The sequence below is a fragment of the Sapajus apella genome, unplaced genomic scaffold (genome assembly GCF_009761245.1).
Source record: "Sapajus apella isolate SASKATOON/1434 unplaced genomic scaffold, GSC_monkey_1.0 scaffold46, whole genome shotgun sequence".
NCBI classification, from domain to species: Eukaryota; Metazoa; Chordata; class Mammalia; order Primates; family Cebidae; genus Sapajus; species Sapajus apella.
In genome coordinates this window covers 7770819-7790092 of record NW_022436986.1, presented here as the reverse complement: position 1 = coordinate 7790092, position 19274 = coordinate 7770819, and the positions used below count along the sequence as shown (strand labels likewise).

Here is a 19274-nt window from a genome sequence, read left to right as displayed (position 1 = left end):
AGTAACAACAACAAGCTCTTGTTATTTTTATATACATTTCTGTATTTTGTTTGATTTGATTTAATTCTCAACTTCAATGTTTTCTTCCTTTAAGAATGCAATTTTCTTTTTTTTTTTTGGAGACAGAGTCTTGCTCCGTCACCAGGTGCCAGGCTGGAGTGCAGTGGTGCGATCTCGGCTCACTGCAACCTCCGCCTCCCAGGTTCAAGCAATTCTCCTGCCTCAGCCTCCCAAGTAGCTGAGACTACAGGCATACACCACCAGGCCCAGCTATAATTTTTTGTATTTTTAGTAGAGACGGGGTTTCACCATGTTGGCCAAGATGGTCTCGATCTCTTGACCTCGTGATCCACATGCCTCAGCCTCCCAAAGTGCTGGGATTATAGGCATGAGCCACTGTGCCCAGCCTAGAATGTAGGTTTCTTGAGAAAAAGCCATTCTCACTTACCTTGTACCCTCTAAAAAGTCTCCATAGCTAACAAAATGTCTTATACACATAAAAGCAAAACACTTTCAAGAACTGTGCTGAGAAAACACAGCTCTATCTCTAGACCAAAGTAATAACTGCTGATTTTGGGGTTTTGAAAGTATTCCAACCGCCAATGCAGATTGCAATATGATAAGGAAATATCTGTACCAGTTTGGAAAATATATTTTAAAATGCCAGTCATGATTCTTTCAGTTGCATTGTGTAATGTGATCTCTTTTTATGAAAGTTCTTTCTCTATAGTATTGCCAATTCTACAGTAAGTGTAACTCTATGAAATGTGATATTTATTTGCACATACAAGTTTGCTTATGACTCAGACCTCATGCTATACATTAATCTCATGGCCTGTGGATTGACTTACATAGATATCACATTGAAACCAGAAGAAATATCTAGAGTTTGGCAGGGAGGGAGAATAGGCCATCGTTAGAAGTATTGACTGTAATGATCATGAATAGTATTGTTGTCATATTGCCTATTAAAAGATTCTACAATCAAAGGCCTCTAAACCAGAGTTATGCATTCAGATCTCATAATCTAATGAAAACCCATTCTGTACAAGGCCCCACTCATATACTATTTCATACTAATACATTTCTAATGGAAGCATTCCTAGTTCATTTTACAGATGGAGAAACTGTGGATCAAGGTTGAAGAATTTCCCAAATGTTTCACAGCCTCAAGGTCCAATGCTGTTTCCACATATAATACTCAATTCTGAACATTTTATTGAAGTAGGAGACTTAAAAAATAAAAATGAAAACAAAAACCCTGCAAGCAGGGTGTGTTGGTCAAGAGTTGCTGTTTCTCTAAGGTCCAGTAAGCTCTTAGCTTTGTTTTCCTGAACTTTGAATTTCGGTTGCACATCAAGCCCCAGAGGTGGGCAAACGCTGATGCTACAGGAATAGCAGCAAGTGGCAGCACTCGGGGCAGGAGCACTCATGCTGTTCTAACATTCCCAGCCAGGCTGTTGTTCACGTGAAACCATGCCCAGCTAACCAAGGACAACTAGGTCTGCCGACGCAAGTCATTTCTCCCTGATTAATGAAGGTTTAATGTCCAGGGTTATAAACTGCTGAGAGGGCAATAGGGAAAGAGCTAATTTATGAGTCTCTCGTTACCAAAATGTGAGTAACTCTGCTTTAGATCACTACCTTGGAATGAGACAAAGTCTCTAGCTACCTGTACTGTGACTCTGGACAAGTTAGTTGCCCTCTCTGAACCAGAGTTTTATTATACATAAAATGGGGATAATAAGCCTTTCTTAAGAAAGGCATTGAGATTGGAGTTAATTTATGAAAAGAACCAAGTACATCATAGGATCTCAAAAAAAGGTAACAATTATTGTTGAATAACAAGAATAATTAGTACTAGTAGCATCTCTCAGCAGGTGGAATGTTTTGGCTTTGGTTCTGACCACCCCAGCCCTCACTCCCAACAACTTTCATTACAGCCACTCACTTCTTTCATCACTATCCACGTCTTATTCCTCCATTCTCCTTTATCAAAAACCGTGAGGATGAAACCTCACATAGCCCCAAAGCTGGTCACATTGGTCTGATGAATCAGGTAACAGATGCTTGAATGAGCCCAGGTGGAGATGGAGAAATCAGGATACGTGCTGTGCCATCAGATAGTAAGTGGAGTCAAGGGAGCTGATAAGACCTCTCCCCGGTCTATCCCTCTACTATCCTCAGGACAGGACTTGGTCAAAACTTTCTAGCCAAACGAGCCTCAATATTGTATTTCAAATACTTCAGTTTCATTCAATATTCACATTCAGTGATGAATACTTACCACTTTCAGAAGCTGACTAAACCTAAACTCTATTTAGACCACCTAGTTCTGTTTCTTTTTTCTTTCATTTTGTTGACATTTCACCTTTTAATCCATACATTCTAGTGTTACACCCTGTACCATCAAGCATCTTGGTTTTGTTTTCCATTTTATGAATTATTCCAGAGGAACATGTTCATGAGAATTTACCCTTTTCTGTAATCATGGCCATTCCATCACTTTTAGATTTCCCTCATTTTATTTGCCTCATTTATAATTTGCCTCTGGAAGCATATAATATTTTTATTTGCCTTCTCTTGAATTAAATTTGGGTTTCATACTTAGGAAAAAGCCCTACAGAATGAACCCATACCCAGACAGTGCCATATATTTAGGGGTGCTGATGCCTTAGTTCAATCACTTTAAGTTTAATTCTAGCTTTTACCAAATTTGAAGACAAAAGTACAAAGGTTGAAAGACAATGGGAATAAAAAACAATTACTCCTGGCATTAAATACGTCAAAAAGCCCAGCTAGGTTTTGGAGGACTGGAAAGGATGGGAGAAGCAATGATTTTTAAAAACAGAATGTTTTGAATTTTATTTTCCATCTGGACAAAATTCACACATGGGAAATTCAAGGATTCAGAATCCATTTCTTTTATTGAAAGATTATTTAAATTTAACTGTAAATTATAGAATATATTGTTGGAATTGGCTACTGCGTACAGACACTATACAAACTCACTTAATGTTCCTGTGAAGTCGAGATCTCACTTTAAAGAGAAGAAAATAAAGGCTCAGACAAGTAAAAAGCAAAACCAAAAATGCTTCACCAAGTTTACGTGCTTTGTAAGTGTTACAGCCACACTAACATTCTTCTTAGTATCATTCAATGGACCCTAGAGCTCTGTCTTTGACTAGCTGCATGACTTAGGGGAATCTCCTAGTCTTCCTTACCTCAGTTTCCTCACCTGTAAAACAGAGGGTCTGGATTAGGAACGATGTGGTCTCAAGACATTCCTTGCAGCTTAGGAGTATAAGAGCATGATTGTAAGGATTGGTTGTTTATGAGCCAATCAGAGATGTTGAATAAACACCTCCCTACTAGGTCAAGGTAGAAAGGGGAGGGCAAATGTTGAAAAAAAAAAAACAGCTTTGATGGGAACTCTATAAAAATTGTGTGCTACCAAAGATCTGTCCTATTTGGCAGCTGCTGCCTCACTCACAGCTTTTGATATCTAGGAGGACTCTTCTCTCCCAAACTGTAAGTAAAAAAGCTTCCTTTGTAAACCTGGACTGTACCAGTGAATAAGGGGTTAATGACAGTAGTAAGCTTATAGAGGGGAAGATTAATGTGCCTTTGTTTTAGAGAAAAACTTGTTCGTGGCTGAAAACATGATGGCTCTGCTTGGAGAGAAATGCATGTTTTTCTCTCTCTCTAAGCATAAATGCTCATTCACACCTTTCCTGGCTTTTTGGGAGGTGGCAAAATGCCCAGGATTGATTGCCAGTTACATGTGTTACCTGAATGAGGCCTTTGTGAGTCTCTGATCTAGGAAAAACCACTTGAACACAACTATCGTTAGGTTTTAATCAGTTTTTGAGATTCCTGTTCATTTCAACTCTTGACTCTCTTTTCATAACAGCGACTTATTTTAGTGGTTTATTTACATATCTATTGCCTTATGTCATTTTCTACATTCTCTTCCCACACATACTGGTACTAACACTGAAGGTTCTTTGTCACAGAAACAAACCCTTGGAGTGTTTTGCCCTTTGCCTTCACTCACTGCTCAAATGAGGAAATACAACAGGATTGGAAACTTCACAGACCATAGTCGTCATTTGATTATGAATTTCCAAACCCTTCATGTTTGACACTTTCTAGAACATTTCATGCTGGCCCCAGACACTGTGAAGACTCTACAGCTTAAGACAGTAGAAATGAAAAGGCTCTATATTTTCATACATTTGCTCTACTATCTGAAAAATAGGCATTTGTGAGAATATGTTGGCTTTAAAAAAAAATAACTTCTCTTTAAATAGTTACCTAGGGCTCCATTAGCTAATTTGGATGCAGCAGGGCTTGAGTTCTGCTGTTCTGCTATTCATCACTTTAGCTAAGGCACATCTAGGTAGCATCCAGGCCCAGGTTAGAGCCAGAGATACTGGGCCCCGGAATGGACTGTGGTTGCTGAAAAACATCTAAGAGGTCCTTTGGCTTCAGTCCAAGCGTAGAGGAAAGAGCGCTACTCAGGACTCTTTCTGGGCTGCTCCACATGTGTCGAAGGGCACTGGAAACCAGGCTGTCCTAGGTGGATAATGAAGCTATGGGCATCTTTATGCCTCATATACGAAAGTGCTGCATATAATGCCTAGACATCACAGGCTTTCAATAAATAAGCCTCCTCATATTTGTCTTAAAAATCCATTTATCTTGTATATAGAGAAGCAAATGGACTCTCTGCTGCCTTCTATTTCTCCAGGAATTAAATATCCATATGTTACAAATAATTGTGTTTTCACAGAACATCTTCAAGGAAGGCAAAAAGAACCATACCATAGGATTCTACCTGCTATTTTGCTGAAGGATTAGAAATAGAATTCTAAGTCATAAGCTAGTAGGATGTGACTTGCAATCCTAGAACATGACAACTTAGAAGGCACATCAGACATAGTCTCTCTGGCCTCAGTTTCCTCATCTCTAAAGTGACAGGGTTGACACAAATATCTCTGAGGTCATTTGTAGCTTTGTTTTTCTGTGGTTACTTTCTGTTGTTAACACAACTTTCCTCCAGATTTATATACATATTACTTGTTACACTTAAGTAATAAAATGTGTGATAAAGAACTTATAAAATGAAATGTGGCTGGGTGCAGGGGCTCACACCTGTAATCCCAGTATTTGAGGAGGCCAAGGTGGGAGGATTGCATGAGCTCAGGAGTTCAAGGCAAGTCTGGGCAATATAGCAAGACTTCATCTCTACTAAAAGTCAAAAAAATTGGCTGGGCATGGTGGCAGGTGGCTGTAGTTTCAGCTGCTCGGGTATCTGAGGTGGGAAGATCAGTTGAGCCCAGGAGGTCAAGGCTGCAGTGAATCATGATCATGCCAGTGTACTCCAGGCTAGGCAACAGAGCAAGGCCCTGTCTCAGAAAACAAAAAAGAAAGAAAGAAAAAGAAAAGAAATGTGAGACTCTTTCCACCGTACCGCTTCTTCAGAGGTAACCTCAGAGTTGTTACTCTTTGTTTATACAGACACACAAAGAGTATGAGTATATATCATTTTTTAATTAAAAAAATAGGAGGATAGTATATATTCTCTGAAACTTGCTTTTTTTCATTTAATAATATAATGTGAACAAGTTTCCATCACACTGAAAAAAGTTGGCCTGAGACCTGAGAGAGCAGAAGCTTAGCTTAGGGGCACTGAGATTGTTCTGTGTCATTACCCATCCCAGGCTGGCCTCCTGTCTCCCAGTGGTGAACATTGACCTGTCACCCTGTTTTACGATTAACAGAGAGGCGACATTTGTGCTAACGTGGAACAGACCTTTAAACCCCCTGTAGAAGTTTAACTCCCTGTAAACAGTATTAGCTTGAATTGACCTTTTCTCTGTTATTCTGGTTGAGTCGGCACACCCAGATTGAAGAAAACAGTTTGGAAATAGGTAGAAAATAGAAACATGGAGGTACCTTAGATTTTTTTTTAATTAAAAAAAATAGAATTAGTAATACATTGCATTTTATAGTGCTTTGTAAAGCATCTTCACGTTTACCATGCAATTTAACAAATACATTTTGAGTAACTACAATGAGCAGGGTGCTCACAGATTGCATTGGAGTTACCTGGCAAAGACACAACCAGAACAATCATTATCACCACTTAATCCATAGTAAACGGAGACTCAGGAAGTTGCCTGACTCGCCCGAGGTTCCAGCTAGATTAGGCAGAGCTGGTTCTTAAACCCAAGTCTGTCAGATCTGCTAGCAGCAAAACTCTACATGAATATGTCAGATGTTTGAATTAGTAATGTCCATGGTATAATCGCCCACAGCCTAAGGTACTCTGGGGTGTCATCAAGGACATTAGGAGTCATCCAAAGGCCGTTCTTTTTTTCATTGAGCTCTCTCATTTCCTTGAATAGAAAGGAGTACTGCTCCTTATTTCAGTTTTGTGCCTTATTAGCTATTTTTCCTCGGACAAATAATTTACACTCTCTTATGTTCTTTCCTAATCTATTAAATGGGAGGGGAGAAGAGCCCAACCACCTTCTGGGATTATTTTGAAGAATATATTATATAACTGCATGTAAAGCCATTAGCAGATGGCTTGACAATACATGACTACTTGTTGTTATTATTATTATTGGGCTGATTTTTCCTTTTGTTTCATTAAGAAAATATCTTTCTTTTTCTGTGAGTCTCAACTCCTTGGTGCAAATGCCTAAACTGAGAGAGAAAGTTTTCACCTTGCTCTGAGGGTCACCCCCAGGTTGACTTTTTTCAGCTTGATGATCTGGAGGCCAGGTCCAAAGCTAAAAATCCCTGACTGTAATATTAGAGGCTGATATATAAACGGGGCAAACATGGTCTGCTGGTGGCTGGGATGTAATGGGCCTTAGAAGGTCATCTTCTCTAGAAATTGTTGCCCACTAGCTTGCCCTATTACCCCAATAACTGCATTGCGGTTTCATTCTTTTGGGTTAAGACAAGAACCTCTGTTGAAATGGAGAGAAAACAATGAGGTCATCAGTTATACCTTCTCATGAATTAGCTCAGTAGCTACTCACTCCTTACATCAAGGGACAGAGTACTGAGAGCCTACCCTGAAGGGATGCAGAAAATGTGGAGAAATAGATTTGTCATGAGGATAGGACTGTCTAGGGAGCTCTGCTTCACCAGAGCTGGGACCTTGGACAAGTCAGTTAGCTTCTCTTAGTCTTAGCTTGCTCATTAATTAATTAAGATAATACCTGCTATAACACCTGAGGTGTCCCTGGGCTTCCAGGAAGTAATCTGTAGACATGGAGCATCCATCCTGTGCTGAGTGTATTGGAGAGAGAGAAGATTAGGAAAAGGAGGAGACCCTGAGATTGGATAGGAAGCTACCTGAGATACTCTTCATTACCATTTTTTCTTTTGTAGCCCAATCTATGCAAAAAACACTCTTTGTAACACTCAAAGTGAGAGCTCTTTGAGCCTGCATTTTCAAGAACAAAGTGGCAGTCAAACAGGGGCAATGATTCCCTTCAGAGCACCACCACTAAGAGGGCCATTTGACTAGGGGGTCTTCAAGCCAGAGTCTCCCCTTGCTAAAGCAGTGAAGCTCGAGCAGGGACTGCCATACAACTTTAGCATCTTCATAGAAACCTGAGCACAGAGGCACTTAGGAAACATCCTCCCCAGTCTGCCCCAAGTGGTTTCAAAGATGGTTGAATATAAGGAAAAGGAAACTTGCACTCAATCCTCTAGCCCAAGGCCAAAGGGTAACTACCTTGAAGCTATACATAGCTTCACGACTATGTATAGATTTCTCCTTTCAAGCTTGTTGCCTGGACAATAATCTGTTGGGACTACAGACTAACAGAGCAAAGTGGAGGATAACTACAGAGGCCAAGAGCTTCATTGTCCTGGCCTCAAGCCATTAAGGAAATCCCGTGGTGTTTCCTTATCCAGAGAATAGAGAGAGAGTCCATTACTGCAGTTCCCTCCATTAATCATATTTTTTGTGGGTCACTAATTAGCTGGTTGAGTGTTAGGATTAATGATTCCAAAGGTCTCCTGGAAAGCATCCTGTCTAGGATCACCATGAACATTCAGCATCCCACCTTCATTCATTGTGACTAATTGCAACTAATAAGTCATGGGGGAAAAGCACACCTCATTTATTTATCCAGTTGTGGAAATGGGCCAGAGGTGCCACAGGGGCCTGCACCCCCAACTGTCTTGATCATGCATCCATCTGAGCCACCCATGGTTCTGTGCACGACTCTCCTGCACTCTTTTCTAGACCTGTCACCATGGCCCACCGATTTCCGGCCCTCACCCAGGAGCAGAAGAAGGAGCTCTCAGAAATTGCCCAGAGAATTGTTGCCAATGGAAAGGGGATCCTGGCTGCAGATGAATCTGTAGGTGAGTGTGAAAAGCAGTCCCACCATATAACAACATATTATTTTTTCTACACTTAGCAAAAACAACTTGATAATCATATTTTTTATGGAAGTCAAGGTTTATGTACACAGGAGTGGAAGCAGAAGACTCAGTAAGCGTAGAGCTTTTGAGTCCTGTAAGTAGCAGGCACATTTCTGAAAGCCACGGAAAGAGGCTCAAGCCCTTTATTTTAAGGCCCTTTGCCGGGGGTCATTTGAATTCAGCCTTGTAGTAAGGCTAGAACCTTAGTAACTAGCGTAAGATCAGGTACACAGAAATCTGCTGCTAATGAGAAATCAGTTTAAAGTCAGTCAAGTCAGCAAAGGGAGGAAAGTATCTGCACCCGGAATAGGGCAGGGCTTATGGATGGCAGAACCTAAGGATGCCACACGGGAGAGCTATGGCAGAGTTCCCCAGCCTGCCAGAAAATGACAGAAGCCTGAGAATCAAGAGCGTGCCCCATCCCTCCTTCTGCCAGTACATCCAGAGAGACTGAGGACTTGATCAGGGAGGGCTAGAGAGGCCTGAGGGCTTTACGTATCCACCTGGACCACATGATAGCTTCCACCCTGACCTCTGCATGCCCAGCCCACACACTCGATACCCAGCAACCTGAAAGCAACCAGGTCTTCTCTCTGGAACACAAAAAAATGAGGCAGGAGCTTTGACTACCTGAAAAAAGAAAGGGAGCCTTGCTTTCCACTGCGGTGAGGGCCTCTGAGACGATGTAGAGAAGGGCGACAGAAAAGCCCTGGTTTGCTCCTTGTGCTGCCCTCTGCCTTCCCACCATAGGCACCATGGGGAACCGCCTGCAGAGGATCAAGGTGGAAAACACCGAAGAGAACCGCCGGCAGTTCCGAGAAATCCTCTTCTCTGTGGACAGTTCCATCAACCAGAGCATCGGGGGTGTGATTCTTTTCCATGAGACCCTCTACCAGAAGGACAGCCAGGGAAAGCTGTTCAGAAACATCCTCAAGGAAAAGGGGATCGTGGTGGGAATCAAGGTGAACACCTCCATTCACACCTCACCTCTGCCTTGTCCTAGGCAAATTCCCAGCACACTGGCAAGGGCGGGGCGGACACTCTGAACATACTCCTCATCTAATTTCTCTTCTCACCCTTTTCCATTGCCATCTTCCCACAGACAACCAGATTCACACCTCACCTCTGCCTTGTCCTAGGCAAACTCCCAGCACACTGGCAAGGGCGGGGCCGACACTCTGAACATTCTCCTCGTCTAATTTCTCTTCTCACCCTTTTCCATTGCCATCTTCCCACAGAAAACCAGATTCTCGTCTAGATTTTTCCTCCAGTGCCCTCTTCTTTCACTCAAGTTTTCTACATCTTCTTAATCTCCTTGCATCTCAATCTCATTTCTTAAAATGGGATTCCTAATACTTAAAATGGGAATCTACCTCATAACGTTCTTACAGGGATTGAAATTAGTCAATTATTTCCAGACGGGAAGTGGTTGCTTACAGCTATAATCCCAGCACTTTGGAAGGCAGAGGCAAGAGGATCGCTTGAGCTCAGGAGTTCGAGACCAGCCTGAGCAACATAGTGAGACCTTGTCTCGAATAGAAATAAAAAAAATTAGCCAGATGTATTGGTGCATGCCCGTAGTTCCAGCTACTCAGGAGGCTGAGGCAGAAAGATTGATCACCTGAGCCCTGGAGGTCGAGGCTGCAGTGAGCTGTAGTCACACCACTGCACTCCAGCCTGGATGATACAGTGAGACCCCGTCTCAAAAAAAAAAGAAGTTTATATTGCATAATTATTCAGTTATGGTAACTATTATAATTATTAAAGTATTTACTATTCTATCTTGTAACTAGGTCTTCCAATAATACATAAACTTCTCAAAAGTGAAAACTAGTATCCACTGGCTGGGTGCAGTGGCTCATGCCTGTAATTCCAGCACTTTGGGAGGCTGAAGCAGGCAGATCACGAGGTCAGGAGATCAAGACCATCCTGGCTAACACGATAAAACCCCGTCTCTACTAAAAATACAAAAAATTAGCTGGGCATGGTGGCATGTGCCTGTAACTCCAGCTACTCGGGAGGCTGAGACAGGAGAATCGCATGAATCCTGGAAGTGGAGGTTGCAGTGAGCTGAGATTGTGCCATTGCACTCCACCCTGGGCAACAGAGTGAGACTCCATCTTAAAAAAAAAAGAAAGAAAACTAGTACCCATTGAGTACGAGCATTAACCGTTCTAAGCACTCATTTAAGTCTTATAACCTCTGGTAGTAGACTCAATTATTACCCTTATTTAGAGATGAAGTGAGAAAACTGAACTACAAAGAATAACATAACTTGCCCTTACAGCAAGGCAAGGTCGGAGCCAGTTTAGGCTAATTATCAAGGTCATGACCTTGGCCTCTGCTATGTAGAGAGCAGAAGTTGTATCCTTATTCTCTTTACCTCCTGTGCTAACACAATACCTGGTGTATGCAGGTGCTCAATAAATGTTAGGGTAGATACACTCACATTGTACCTTCCAGGTAACTTCCCTTCTGCTATGTACTGAACTGTGTCCCTCACAATGACTAATATACTTTCTTAATTCAACTCCTTGGTCTGTAAAAGAGGCAAACTATTAGTTCCGAGAGTTCTGCTTGTGTTTCCTGGCATCTGACACCTGTGAATTACTAGTTTATTCTTTGTATCCACAGTTAGACCAAGGAGCTGCTCCCCTTGCAGGAACAAACAAAGAAACCACCATTCAAGGTAAGGATATTGCCCACTGAGATGCATCATGCCAGTATAAGCTAGAAATTAAGGCAAGTAAAGAGGGGAGCAAGGAAAAACAAAACGCAACTCTTACACTGGCCTTAGAGCCACACACATCTGGTTTTGGATATCACCTCCATTTAACAAGTGTGACCTTGTGCCAGTCACTGAAATGTTCTGAGCCTCAGTTCTCCGATCTCGAAATGGAGTAACTGTTGTGGGGATTAAATTAGACAATGTACATAAGATGCGTGCCAAAATACCTTGCACAAAGAAGTTTAAACTCTGCACCTGCAAGTATTATTTTTAGAAAAAAATCTATCGTGGAAGAGTGGAAAGGCCCCACACTTCGAGATCAGATACACCTGGGTTTGAATCCTGGCTCTATCACATGCTACCTAGATAATTTCACAAGGTACTTCTTCCCAAGTAGACAAGAATTAACCCACAACATTGGGTTAGCTAAGCAGAATTTGAATCCCAGCTCTGTCATGTTTTAGCAGTTCAAACTTGGTAAAGTTGCTTAACCATAGAGTCTCCAGTTTCCACATTTGAGAAATGAGTATCATATTAACTATTGGTTTCTTCTATTCTATATGTGGAGTAGATAGTATGTATATCAAAACAATATATATTAAATCTAGGTCTTCTGGTTCAGTGTTGTGATTAATGCTTATATGCTTAGCTTTTTTCAGTCCTCAAGCTCAGTGAATTGAAAGCTAAGCCAAGGGAGAACTCCTTCACTTTATCAGAGGTCCCCATGGTTCAGGTACAAAGGTGCAAGGAAGCCTTTCTCTCTTTTGTGATTGCAGGGCTTGATGGCCTCTCAGAGCGCTGTGCTCAGTACAAGAAAGATGGTGTTGACTTTGGGAAGTGGCGTGCTGTGCTGAGGATTGCTGACCAGTGTCCATCCAGCCTCGCTATCCAGGAAAACGCCAACGCCCTGGCTCGCTATGCCAGCATCTGTCAGCAGGTGCTCTGCCTTCCCCTTGGGCTGAAAAAGAGTAGGCTAGCGCTTTTCTTTTAAACTTTACTATAACTACACTTGGGCCCTTCATTCCCCTCACCAGTATATCCTAGCGGCATTTTTCACAACTTTTTTTTGCTATAGCCAAGTATGGTAGGAAAGATTTGGTCCCACAAGCCAATAGGAGTTCAACTAAGCTATGAGTTCAAAGGATAATGCCATCAACTGCTGCCCTCTGTCAAAGCTCCATAACTGTCTTACAAGTGATCGGGCTTTTGAGGCCAGATAACTTGCTTGTCTATACTCCATAACATCCAATACATGATCCTCTTAGATTTCTAGCTGAAGAGTGACAGCCCTGACTGAGTTCTAATCCAAATAATTCCTTGGAGGATGATGACCAGATGCTAAAGTTTCCAACACATACTAAAATGTCTCTGGGTCCAAGTTAAGTTTGATTTGCTTCTGTGAGTACTATGTTGGGGTTATCAGAGCTGTGGACAGCTGGAGATTCCCAATTAGAACTGTAAACACTGCTTGAATTTCTTCATTAGCCCACACTAGAGGCATTTTTCTTAATGATGTATGCTTGAATGCCCTAAAAAGGTAGCAGCTACGTTCTGAGGCAGTCAGAATAGTCTCTAGAAAGAGATATAGAAATTAAGTGTTTGTATTTATTATTTACCCCGTTCTGAAAAATTTCACTGGCTTTAAGTCACCTATGTAGTATTTCTCCATAATGGCTTCAATTTAAACCAATTGCAACTGCTGAATCTCCTCCTAAGGAAAGGATGACTAAGCACACAGCTTCACTTTTGCTTCCCTGCTTTTCCTTTTTAGAATGGACTGGTACCTATTGTTGAACCAGAGGTAATTCCTGATGGAGACCATGACCTGGAACACTGCCAGTATGTTACTGAGAAGGTAAGTCTTTATAAAGTTCCCAATTCTAGTTGAAAAATCTTATTTTTAGATAATAGCTGTTACTTAGCACATAACAGCTGTTATATTTGAAGTAGTCTTTAGGTTGGACTCATTGCAGCATTGAGAAGGTAGGGGGGTGCTCATCAGCCCTTCGCTTTTTTGGCGCATGGTATGCTACATGCAGAAAAAGCACAGGAGTTGCAGAGCCAAGGCTTGGGTGGGAGAATCCACTTTTCCACTTGTGGGATCTTGGGCAAGTCATATTATCTCTTTTGACTTCAATTCTATTATGTGTACACAAAGAAATTTAAAAATAAGTTATGTGGCTCAAATGAGATGTAATTAGAAAGTACTTTATTTCATCTGATTTTCTAAATTAGCCACAGTACATCTGAAAGAGGGTGATTCTATTCATACACTGTGAGAAAGCAGGAGAGTCATAATGTCACCTGACCTTAGTTTCTCTACTTGGAAAACTATGTGGACTGAAATGTGATCTAAAAGCACTTCTGCCTCTGAAATGTATGCCTATATGACTACTCGGCTTCTGTAAACAGGGACAGTGGAGGCCAGTTTAGATGACCCCAAATAGCTAAAACAATGCAGTCTCAATAGGGGATGACATTGACCAAGGGAGTAATGGGAAGAAAGGAATGAAGGGCTTCTTGGAAGCAGAGCCATGCCTGTCATACATGCAGTGAATGAAAACCTAGATTAGGGGTGGCAAAGACAGGCCAGTTTGGTTGTGCTCAGTGGCTATGGATTGCAACACATTGGTCTAATGAGGCTTGGAGGTTGGTTCAGGAGCTTTTGCCAAGTGACAAATGAGAATTCCTTTATCCTGCCTCCCTGCGGTGTAAATGTGCCAAGGTCACGTGATTCTAAGACTACCTTTGAGTTTCACCTGGTGGGACCTCTTGTCCTTCAGGTCCTAGCTGCTGTCTACAAGGCCCTGAATGACCATCATGTTTACCTGGAGGGCACCCTGCTAAAGCCCAACATGGTGACTGCTGGACACGCCTGCACCAAGAAGTATACTCCAGAGCAAGTGGCAATGGCCACCGTGACAGCTCTCCACCGTACCGTTCCTGCAGCTGTTCCTGGTAAGGCCTTCTTTCTTCTCTAACTCAAGGTCTTGGCCCTTATTCTTTGGAGAGCCATAAGCATTTGTGTTCGTTCAGGAATCTGCTTCTATTCATGAAACAAAACTCTGTTATCCCACAGGCAGCCAGCACTTCCCCTCCCACTGAATACCAAGCATCCAAGTCTGCCCAAATGCCCACATTCCATGTATTTCTTCAACATTTCACTGCCTTCCTTATGTATTTAAAGCCCTTCTCTCTAGCCTAGCTAGCTTCAGCAAAAGCAAACTGATTTCTCTGACCCAGTTCAAGCAAATCAAACAGAGAAATGACTGAGACATTGCATTTGTGGTAGGTTCATTGCTTGCTTTCTCAAGCAGGGTACATAAGGTGGGACTCATAGAGAAAAATGGCTTCTTTTCTACCAGGCATCTGCTTTTTGTCTGGTGGCATGAGTGAAGAGGATGCTACTCTCAACCTCAATGCTATCAACCTTTGCCATCTACCAAAGCCCTGGAAACTAAGTTTCTCTTACGGACGGGCCCTGCAGGCCAGTGCATTGGCTGCCTGGGGTGGCAAGGCTGCAAACAAGAAGGCAACCCAGGAGGCTTTTATGAAGCGGGCCGTGGTAAGATGCTGCTACCTCTTATCTACTTGATGAAGTTCACATTTGGGGCTTGATTCTCTTACATGGAGAAGCGTTGTTTTCTTCAGGCCATGCAGGTGTCTACAGATAGTGTCTATTAGGCATTTGAAATGTGGCGTTAGAGCTCAGTATGAGGATAGAGGCTAGAGAGAGTTTTGAATTAGTCACACTAGTAGTATAGTTGATGACAATAGACCGAAGGACAATTTCAACAGAATCACTTCAGAGGGAAGGAGATAAGAGGACCAAGAACTGAACTTAGGATACTTTTAATTTTGGGAAGATGAAGAAGAGAAGTCACCAAGAAAAGCAGCAATTATATCATAGGGTGAACCAAGCATTATGGGAACAAAGAGTGAAGAATTTCATTTTTTTGAGATGGAGCCTTACTCTGTCACCCACGCTGGAGTGCAATGGCGCAATCTCAGCTCACTGCAACCTCTGTCTCCTGGATTCAAGCAATTCTACTGCCTCAGCCTCCCAAGTAGCTGGGACTATAGGCATGCACCACCAAGCCCAGCTAATTTTTGTATTTTTCAGTGGAGAAAGGTTTTCACCATGTTGGCCAGGCTGGTTTGGAACTCCTGACCTCAGGTGATCTGCCCACCTTAACCTCTCAAAGTGCTGATATTACAGACGTGAGCCACTGCACCCAGCCAAGTAAAGAATTTCAAAGGGCCAATAATAACATGCTATAGAGAGATTCAAAACACAGGCCAAGAAAAGGCACTGAGATTGGCATTTAGGATCATATCAGTGACTTACTGAAACACTTTCAATAAAGAAGAAAGGAAAGGTGCCCATTCAAGAAGTTTTTCAGGAAAAGACCCAGAAAGGTTGCCAGGAGAAACGGGGACCACCAAAGTTTTTATTCAAATAATAACCGTGACTTTAAAAATACCCTTTATGAGCCTAGAACTGGGGTGAACAAATCCCATATAGCCATGGCCTTCAGGAAGCTTGGAGTTTAGCCAAATAGGAGAGAGCCTGGCATGTTTAAATGTAAAGCAAGAGGAGACAGTAAAGATGAGGAGAGTGGGGATAACTGAGCGGAGAAGAACTTAGAGGAAGCAGAACTGCATGAGACTCAATATTAAACATATGTGGCATAGCTGACAAAAGACAAAAAGGAGGTAAAAGGCAGAAAAGAGAACGCGGTTGGAATCAGCTCTATAGAAGTCAAGAGATGTAGCAGTTCATGACTGATTACAGTTAAGGGTATCTGCTGAGAATGTTGAAGAAATGGAAATTTCCATACTGACAGTCGGAAAGGGTAGAAAAGCAGTTAAAGGAACTTGCTAGGAAATTGATCAGACATTAGGGCCAGACATAGCCAAGCATGAAGTAAGATGGAGCTGAAATAAGGGTCTGAGTTTGTGGTAGCTTCATTCCTGAATTTTCCTAACAGCTGTCTGAAGCATGCAGGAAGATTCAGATAAACCCGAATGCAAAATAGCAGGGTAGAAGAGTGAAAGTTTAATAGGAAGATAGAAGAGTGACAAATTTTAGCAATAGCCTCAGTTAACATGCTGACCATAGAGGAAGCTGGGCAAGGAATCAAGTGTAGTCAGAAGTGTGGTGGTGAGGCCCCAAAGGAAAGGAAAGCCCCAGGAAAGCTAAATGTCATCTCACAGGCATAAGAGAGGATGAGATTTTCGCAGTAGTGCTTTACCTTGACTACGGAAAACCGGGTGTGACTCTGCTGCTGGGTGGCTGATGGATTGAGGAGACCAACTCACTTGATGAAGGGGTTGGGAAAGCACAGGTCATGAGGGCCATCCACACAGAAGAAGGGAAGCTGAGTTTATCATCAAGGATGGTGCTTCTCAAGCTCCAGTGTGGATCCAAATCACGTGAAGGGCTTGGTTTTGTTGTTGTAGTCTTTTTTATTTACACATAATAATTGTATATATTTATGGGTATATGTGATGTGTTATACATATATATAATGTATAATGATCAAATCAGGATAATTAGGGTATTCACTCCAAATACGTATTATTTCTTTGGGCTGGGAACATCCCAAATCTTCTCTTCTAGTTATTTCAAAATATGTAATAAATTATTGTTAACTGTAATCACTTTACTGTTCTATTGAACACTAGAACTTATTCCTTCTCTCTAACTGTATTTTTGTACCCATTACCAACCTCTTTTCATTTCCCCTACCCTTATTTGAAGCGTTTGTTAAAATGCAGATTATGGGCCTCACCCACTGAGTTTCTAATTCAGTAGATCTCGGGTAAGGCCAGAGAATTTCTATTTCTAACATGTTCCTAAAGGATGCTGGTAGACCATGAAACACACTTTAAGAACCATTGATGTAAAATGTAGAAATAAGTCCCGGAGAGAACAGACAATAGCAACAGTGACTAGAAAAAGTGGCACCGACTGAGTGGCATTCAAATATTATCATAAGTTTCATAATTCTGAATTTACCTTTAACTGGAATGTATAGAGGAAAGCAAACGATACCATAATAACAGCTAAATAAAAATGACATATTCTTCTAGACCAATATAGGTAGAAAATGGATACTTTTAAAATAAACAAGTTTTTCTTCTGGTATCATGCACTCCACTAGTGAGAAATTTCTCAATTTTAGTTTCTGTTGCTGCAATATTGCTGGTACTGAACAGAGATTTTCCCAGTAACTGATACAAACCTCAAGCTTACCAAAGAAATGCTCAGAAAACTGGGATAAAAAGGGGAGACCCTTTACAGAAGGAAGGGGATGGGATCAGCAGCAATACTCAGCGACATCGCTGTAAAAAAAAAAAATCTGAGTGAAGGTATGGCTGGTTTCCCATGAGAAGTAGACAGGGTCAAGCTGGGGTCACATTTACTCTAACTGGTCTCCTCTCTCACATTTGTCTTCTAGGCTAACTGCCAGGCGGCCAGAGGGCAGTACGTCCACTCAGGCTCTTCTGAGGCTGCTTCCACCCAGTCGCTGTTCACAGCCTGCTATACCTACTAGGATCCAATGCCTGCCAGCCTAGCTCCAGCTCTTCTAGTAGGAGGGCTGAAAGGGAGCAACTTTTCCTCCAATCATGGAAATTAGACACAATTAGATTTGAACTGCTGGAAACACAACACATGTTAAATCTTAAGTACAAAGGGGAAAAATAATCAGTAGTTGAAACATAAAAATAAATACCAAGGACCTGATCAAATTTCACATAGCAGTTTCCTTGCAACACTTTCAGCTCCCCATGCTTCAGAATATCCACCCAAGAAAATAACAGGTTTTAAAACAATATTGGCTTCTCATCCAAAGAACAACTGCTAAATGAAATACCTCATTAGCTGAGTGTAGAGAAGTGCATCTTCTGAAACAACCTCAGCAGTTGTAGGCTGGGAAGGAGGTAGCTGCAACCAAAAAAGAAATAATTATTCTATGAACCTTTGTCTGCTATTGGGTGTCACTTTTCTGCTCTTGTTGTCCAAGCACTTTGTATTTCATTACTTTTGACTCTACTAGACATGACTGGGTTTCAACAGTCAGGGTCTTCAACTCTAGCTATTCACTGGAATTAAACAGCATAACTTTTAAAAACTCTGATGCTCAGGCCACACCCCAGCTCAATTAAATGAGAAACTCTACACCTGGGATCCTCTATTAGATTTCTTAACTCTTCCCCAGGGATTCTAATGTACAGTCAAGTTTGAGTACTACCAATCTAAATTTCAAGTTTGAGGATATTTGAAAAGTAAAGCCATTCACAGTATGAAGCCAGCTAAAAATGTAGAATGATTCTGAGCAACTTGCGGAGTGTAATAAGAAAATTAATGTGACTTTGATGCTTGGAGCATTCCTCTTCAGATGGCCCAGGTTTGCTGACACAGGACTACACAGCCGTCTGCACGTCCAGGCACATTTCCTAGTTTTGCAGAAAATAGTATTCACATAATTATGCTGTACTGACTTTCACTTTTCAGAATTAACCTATGTTACAAAAGAGAATTTAAGTATTATAACTTTGGATGATATAAAAGTAATGATTTAACTGACAGAAGCTGGGAAATATAAGGGGGAGGAGAAGTGGAGGAAAGCAAAAAGAGTCAGGAATACTACTTAAAACTGATGGGTTAAGAAATAGTGCTTTAAATCTATTTAAGTGGGCCAGGCTTGGTGGCTCACGCCTGTAATCCCAGCACTTTGGGAGGCCGAGGTGGGTGGATCAAGAGGTCAAGAGATCGGGATCATCCTGGTCAACATGGTGAAACCCCGTCTATACTAAAAATACAAAAAATCATCTGGGCATGGTGGCGCGTGCCTGTAATCCCAGCTACTCAGGAGGCTGAGGCAGGAGAATTGCCTGAACCCAGGAGGCGGAGGTTGTGGTGAGCCGAGATCGCGCCATTGCACTCCAGCCTGGGCAACAAGAGCGAAACTCTGTCTCAAAAAAAAAAAAAAAATCTATTTAAGTAATAAAAGAAATGGATGTAAATCATTAAAATATATACCTAAAATTAAAATATTGAAGGTAGTATGCTAAATTT

At 41.7% G+C, this 19274-nt stretch overlaps 1 protein-coding gene across 1 annotated transcript; it reads left to right on the top strand.

Moving 5' to 3' along the window:
• Positions 1-3397: 3397 nt before the first annotated feature.
• ALDOB (aldolase, fructose-bisphosphate B) lies at positions 3398-18186 on the top strand. Its single transcript, XM_032240216.1, has 9 exons — positions 3398-3531; positions 8279-8400; positions 9211-9422; positions 11095-11149; positions 11965-12125; positions 12960-13043; positions 13972-14146; positions 14554-14753; positions 17653-18186. Exons 2-9 carry the CDS (start codon positions 8289-8291, stop codon positions 17746-17748), a joined length of 1095 nt encoding a protein of 364 aa, XP_032096107.1. The 5' UTR covers positions 3398-3531; positions 8279-8288; the 3' UTR covers positions 17749-18186.
• Positions 18187-19274: the final 1088 nt, after the last annotated feature.

Bases quoted from the DNA above. Each gene is read 5' to 3' on its own strand.
- ALDOB (XM_032240216.1), top strand. From the start codon at position 8,289: ATGGCCCACCGATTTCCGGCCCTCACCCAGGAGCAGAAGAAGGAGCTC. The intron at 13,044-13,971 runs GTAAGTCTTTAT...CTTGTCCTTCAG, and splicing joins GCCAGTATGTTACTGAGAAG to GTCCTAGCTGCTGTCTACAA. The intron at 14,754-17,652 runs GTAAGATGCTGC...TTTGTCTTCTAG, and splicing joins CTTTTATGAAGCGGGCCGTG to GCTAACTGCCAGGCGGCCAG.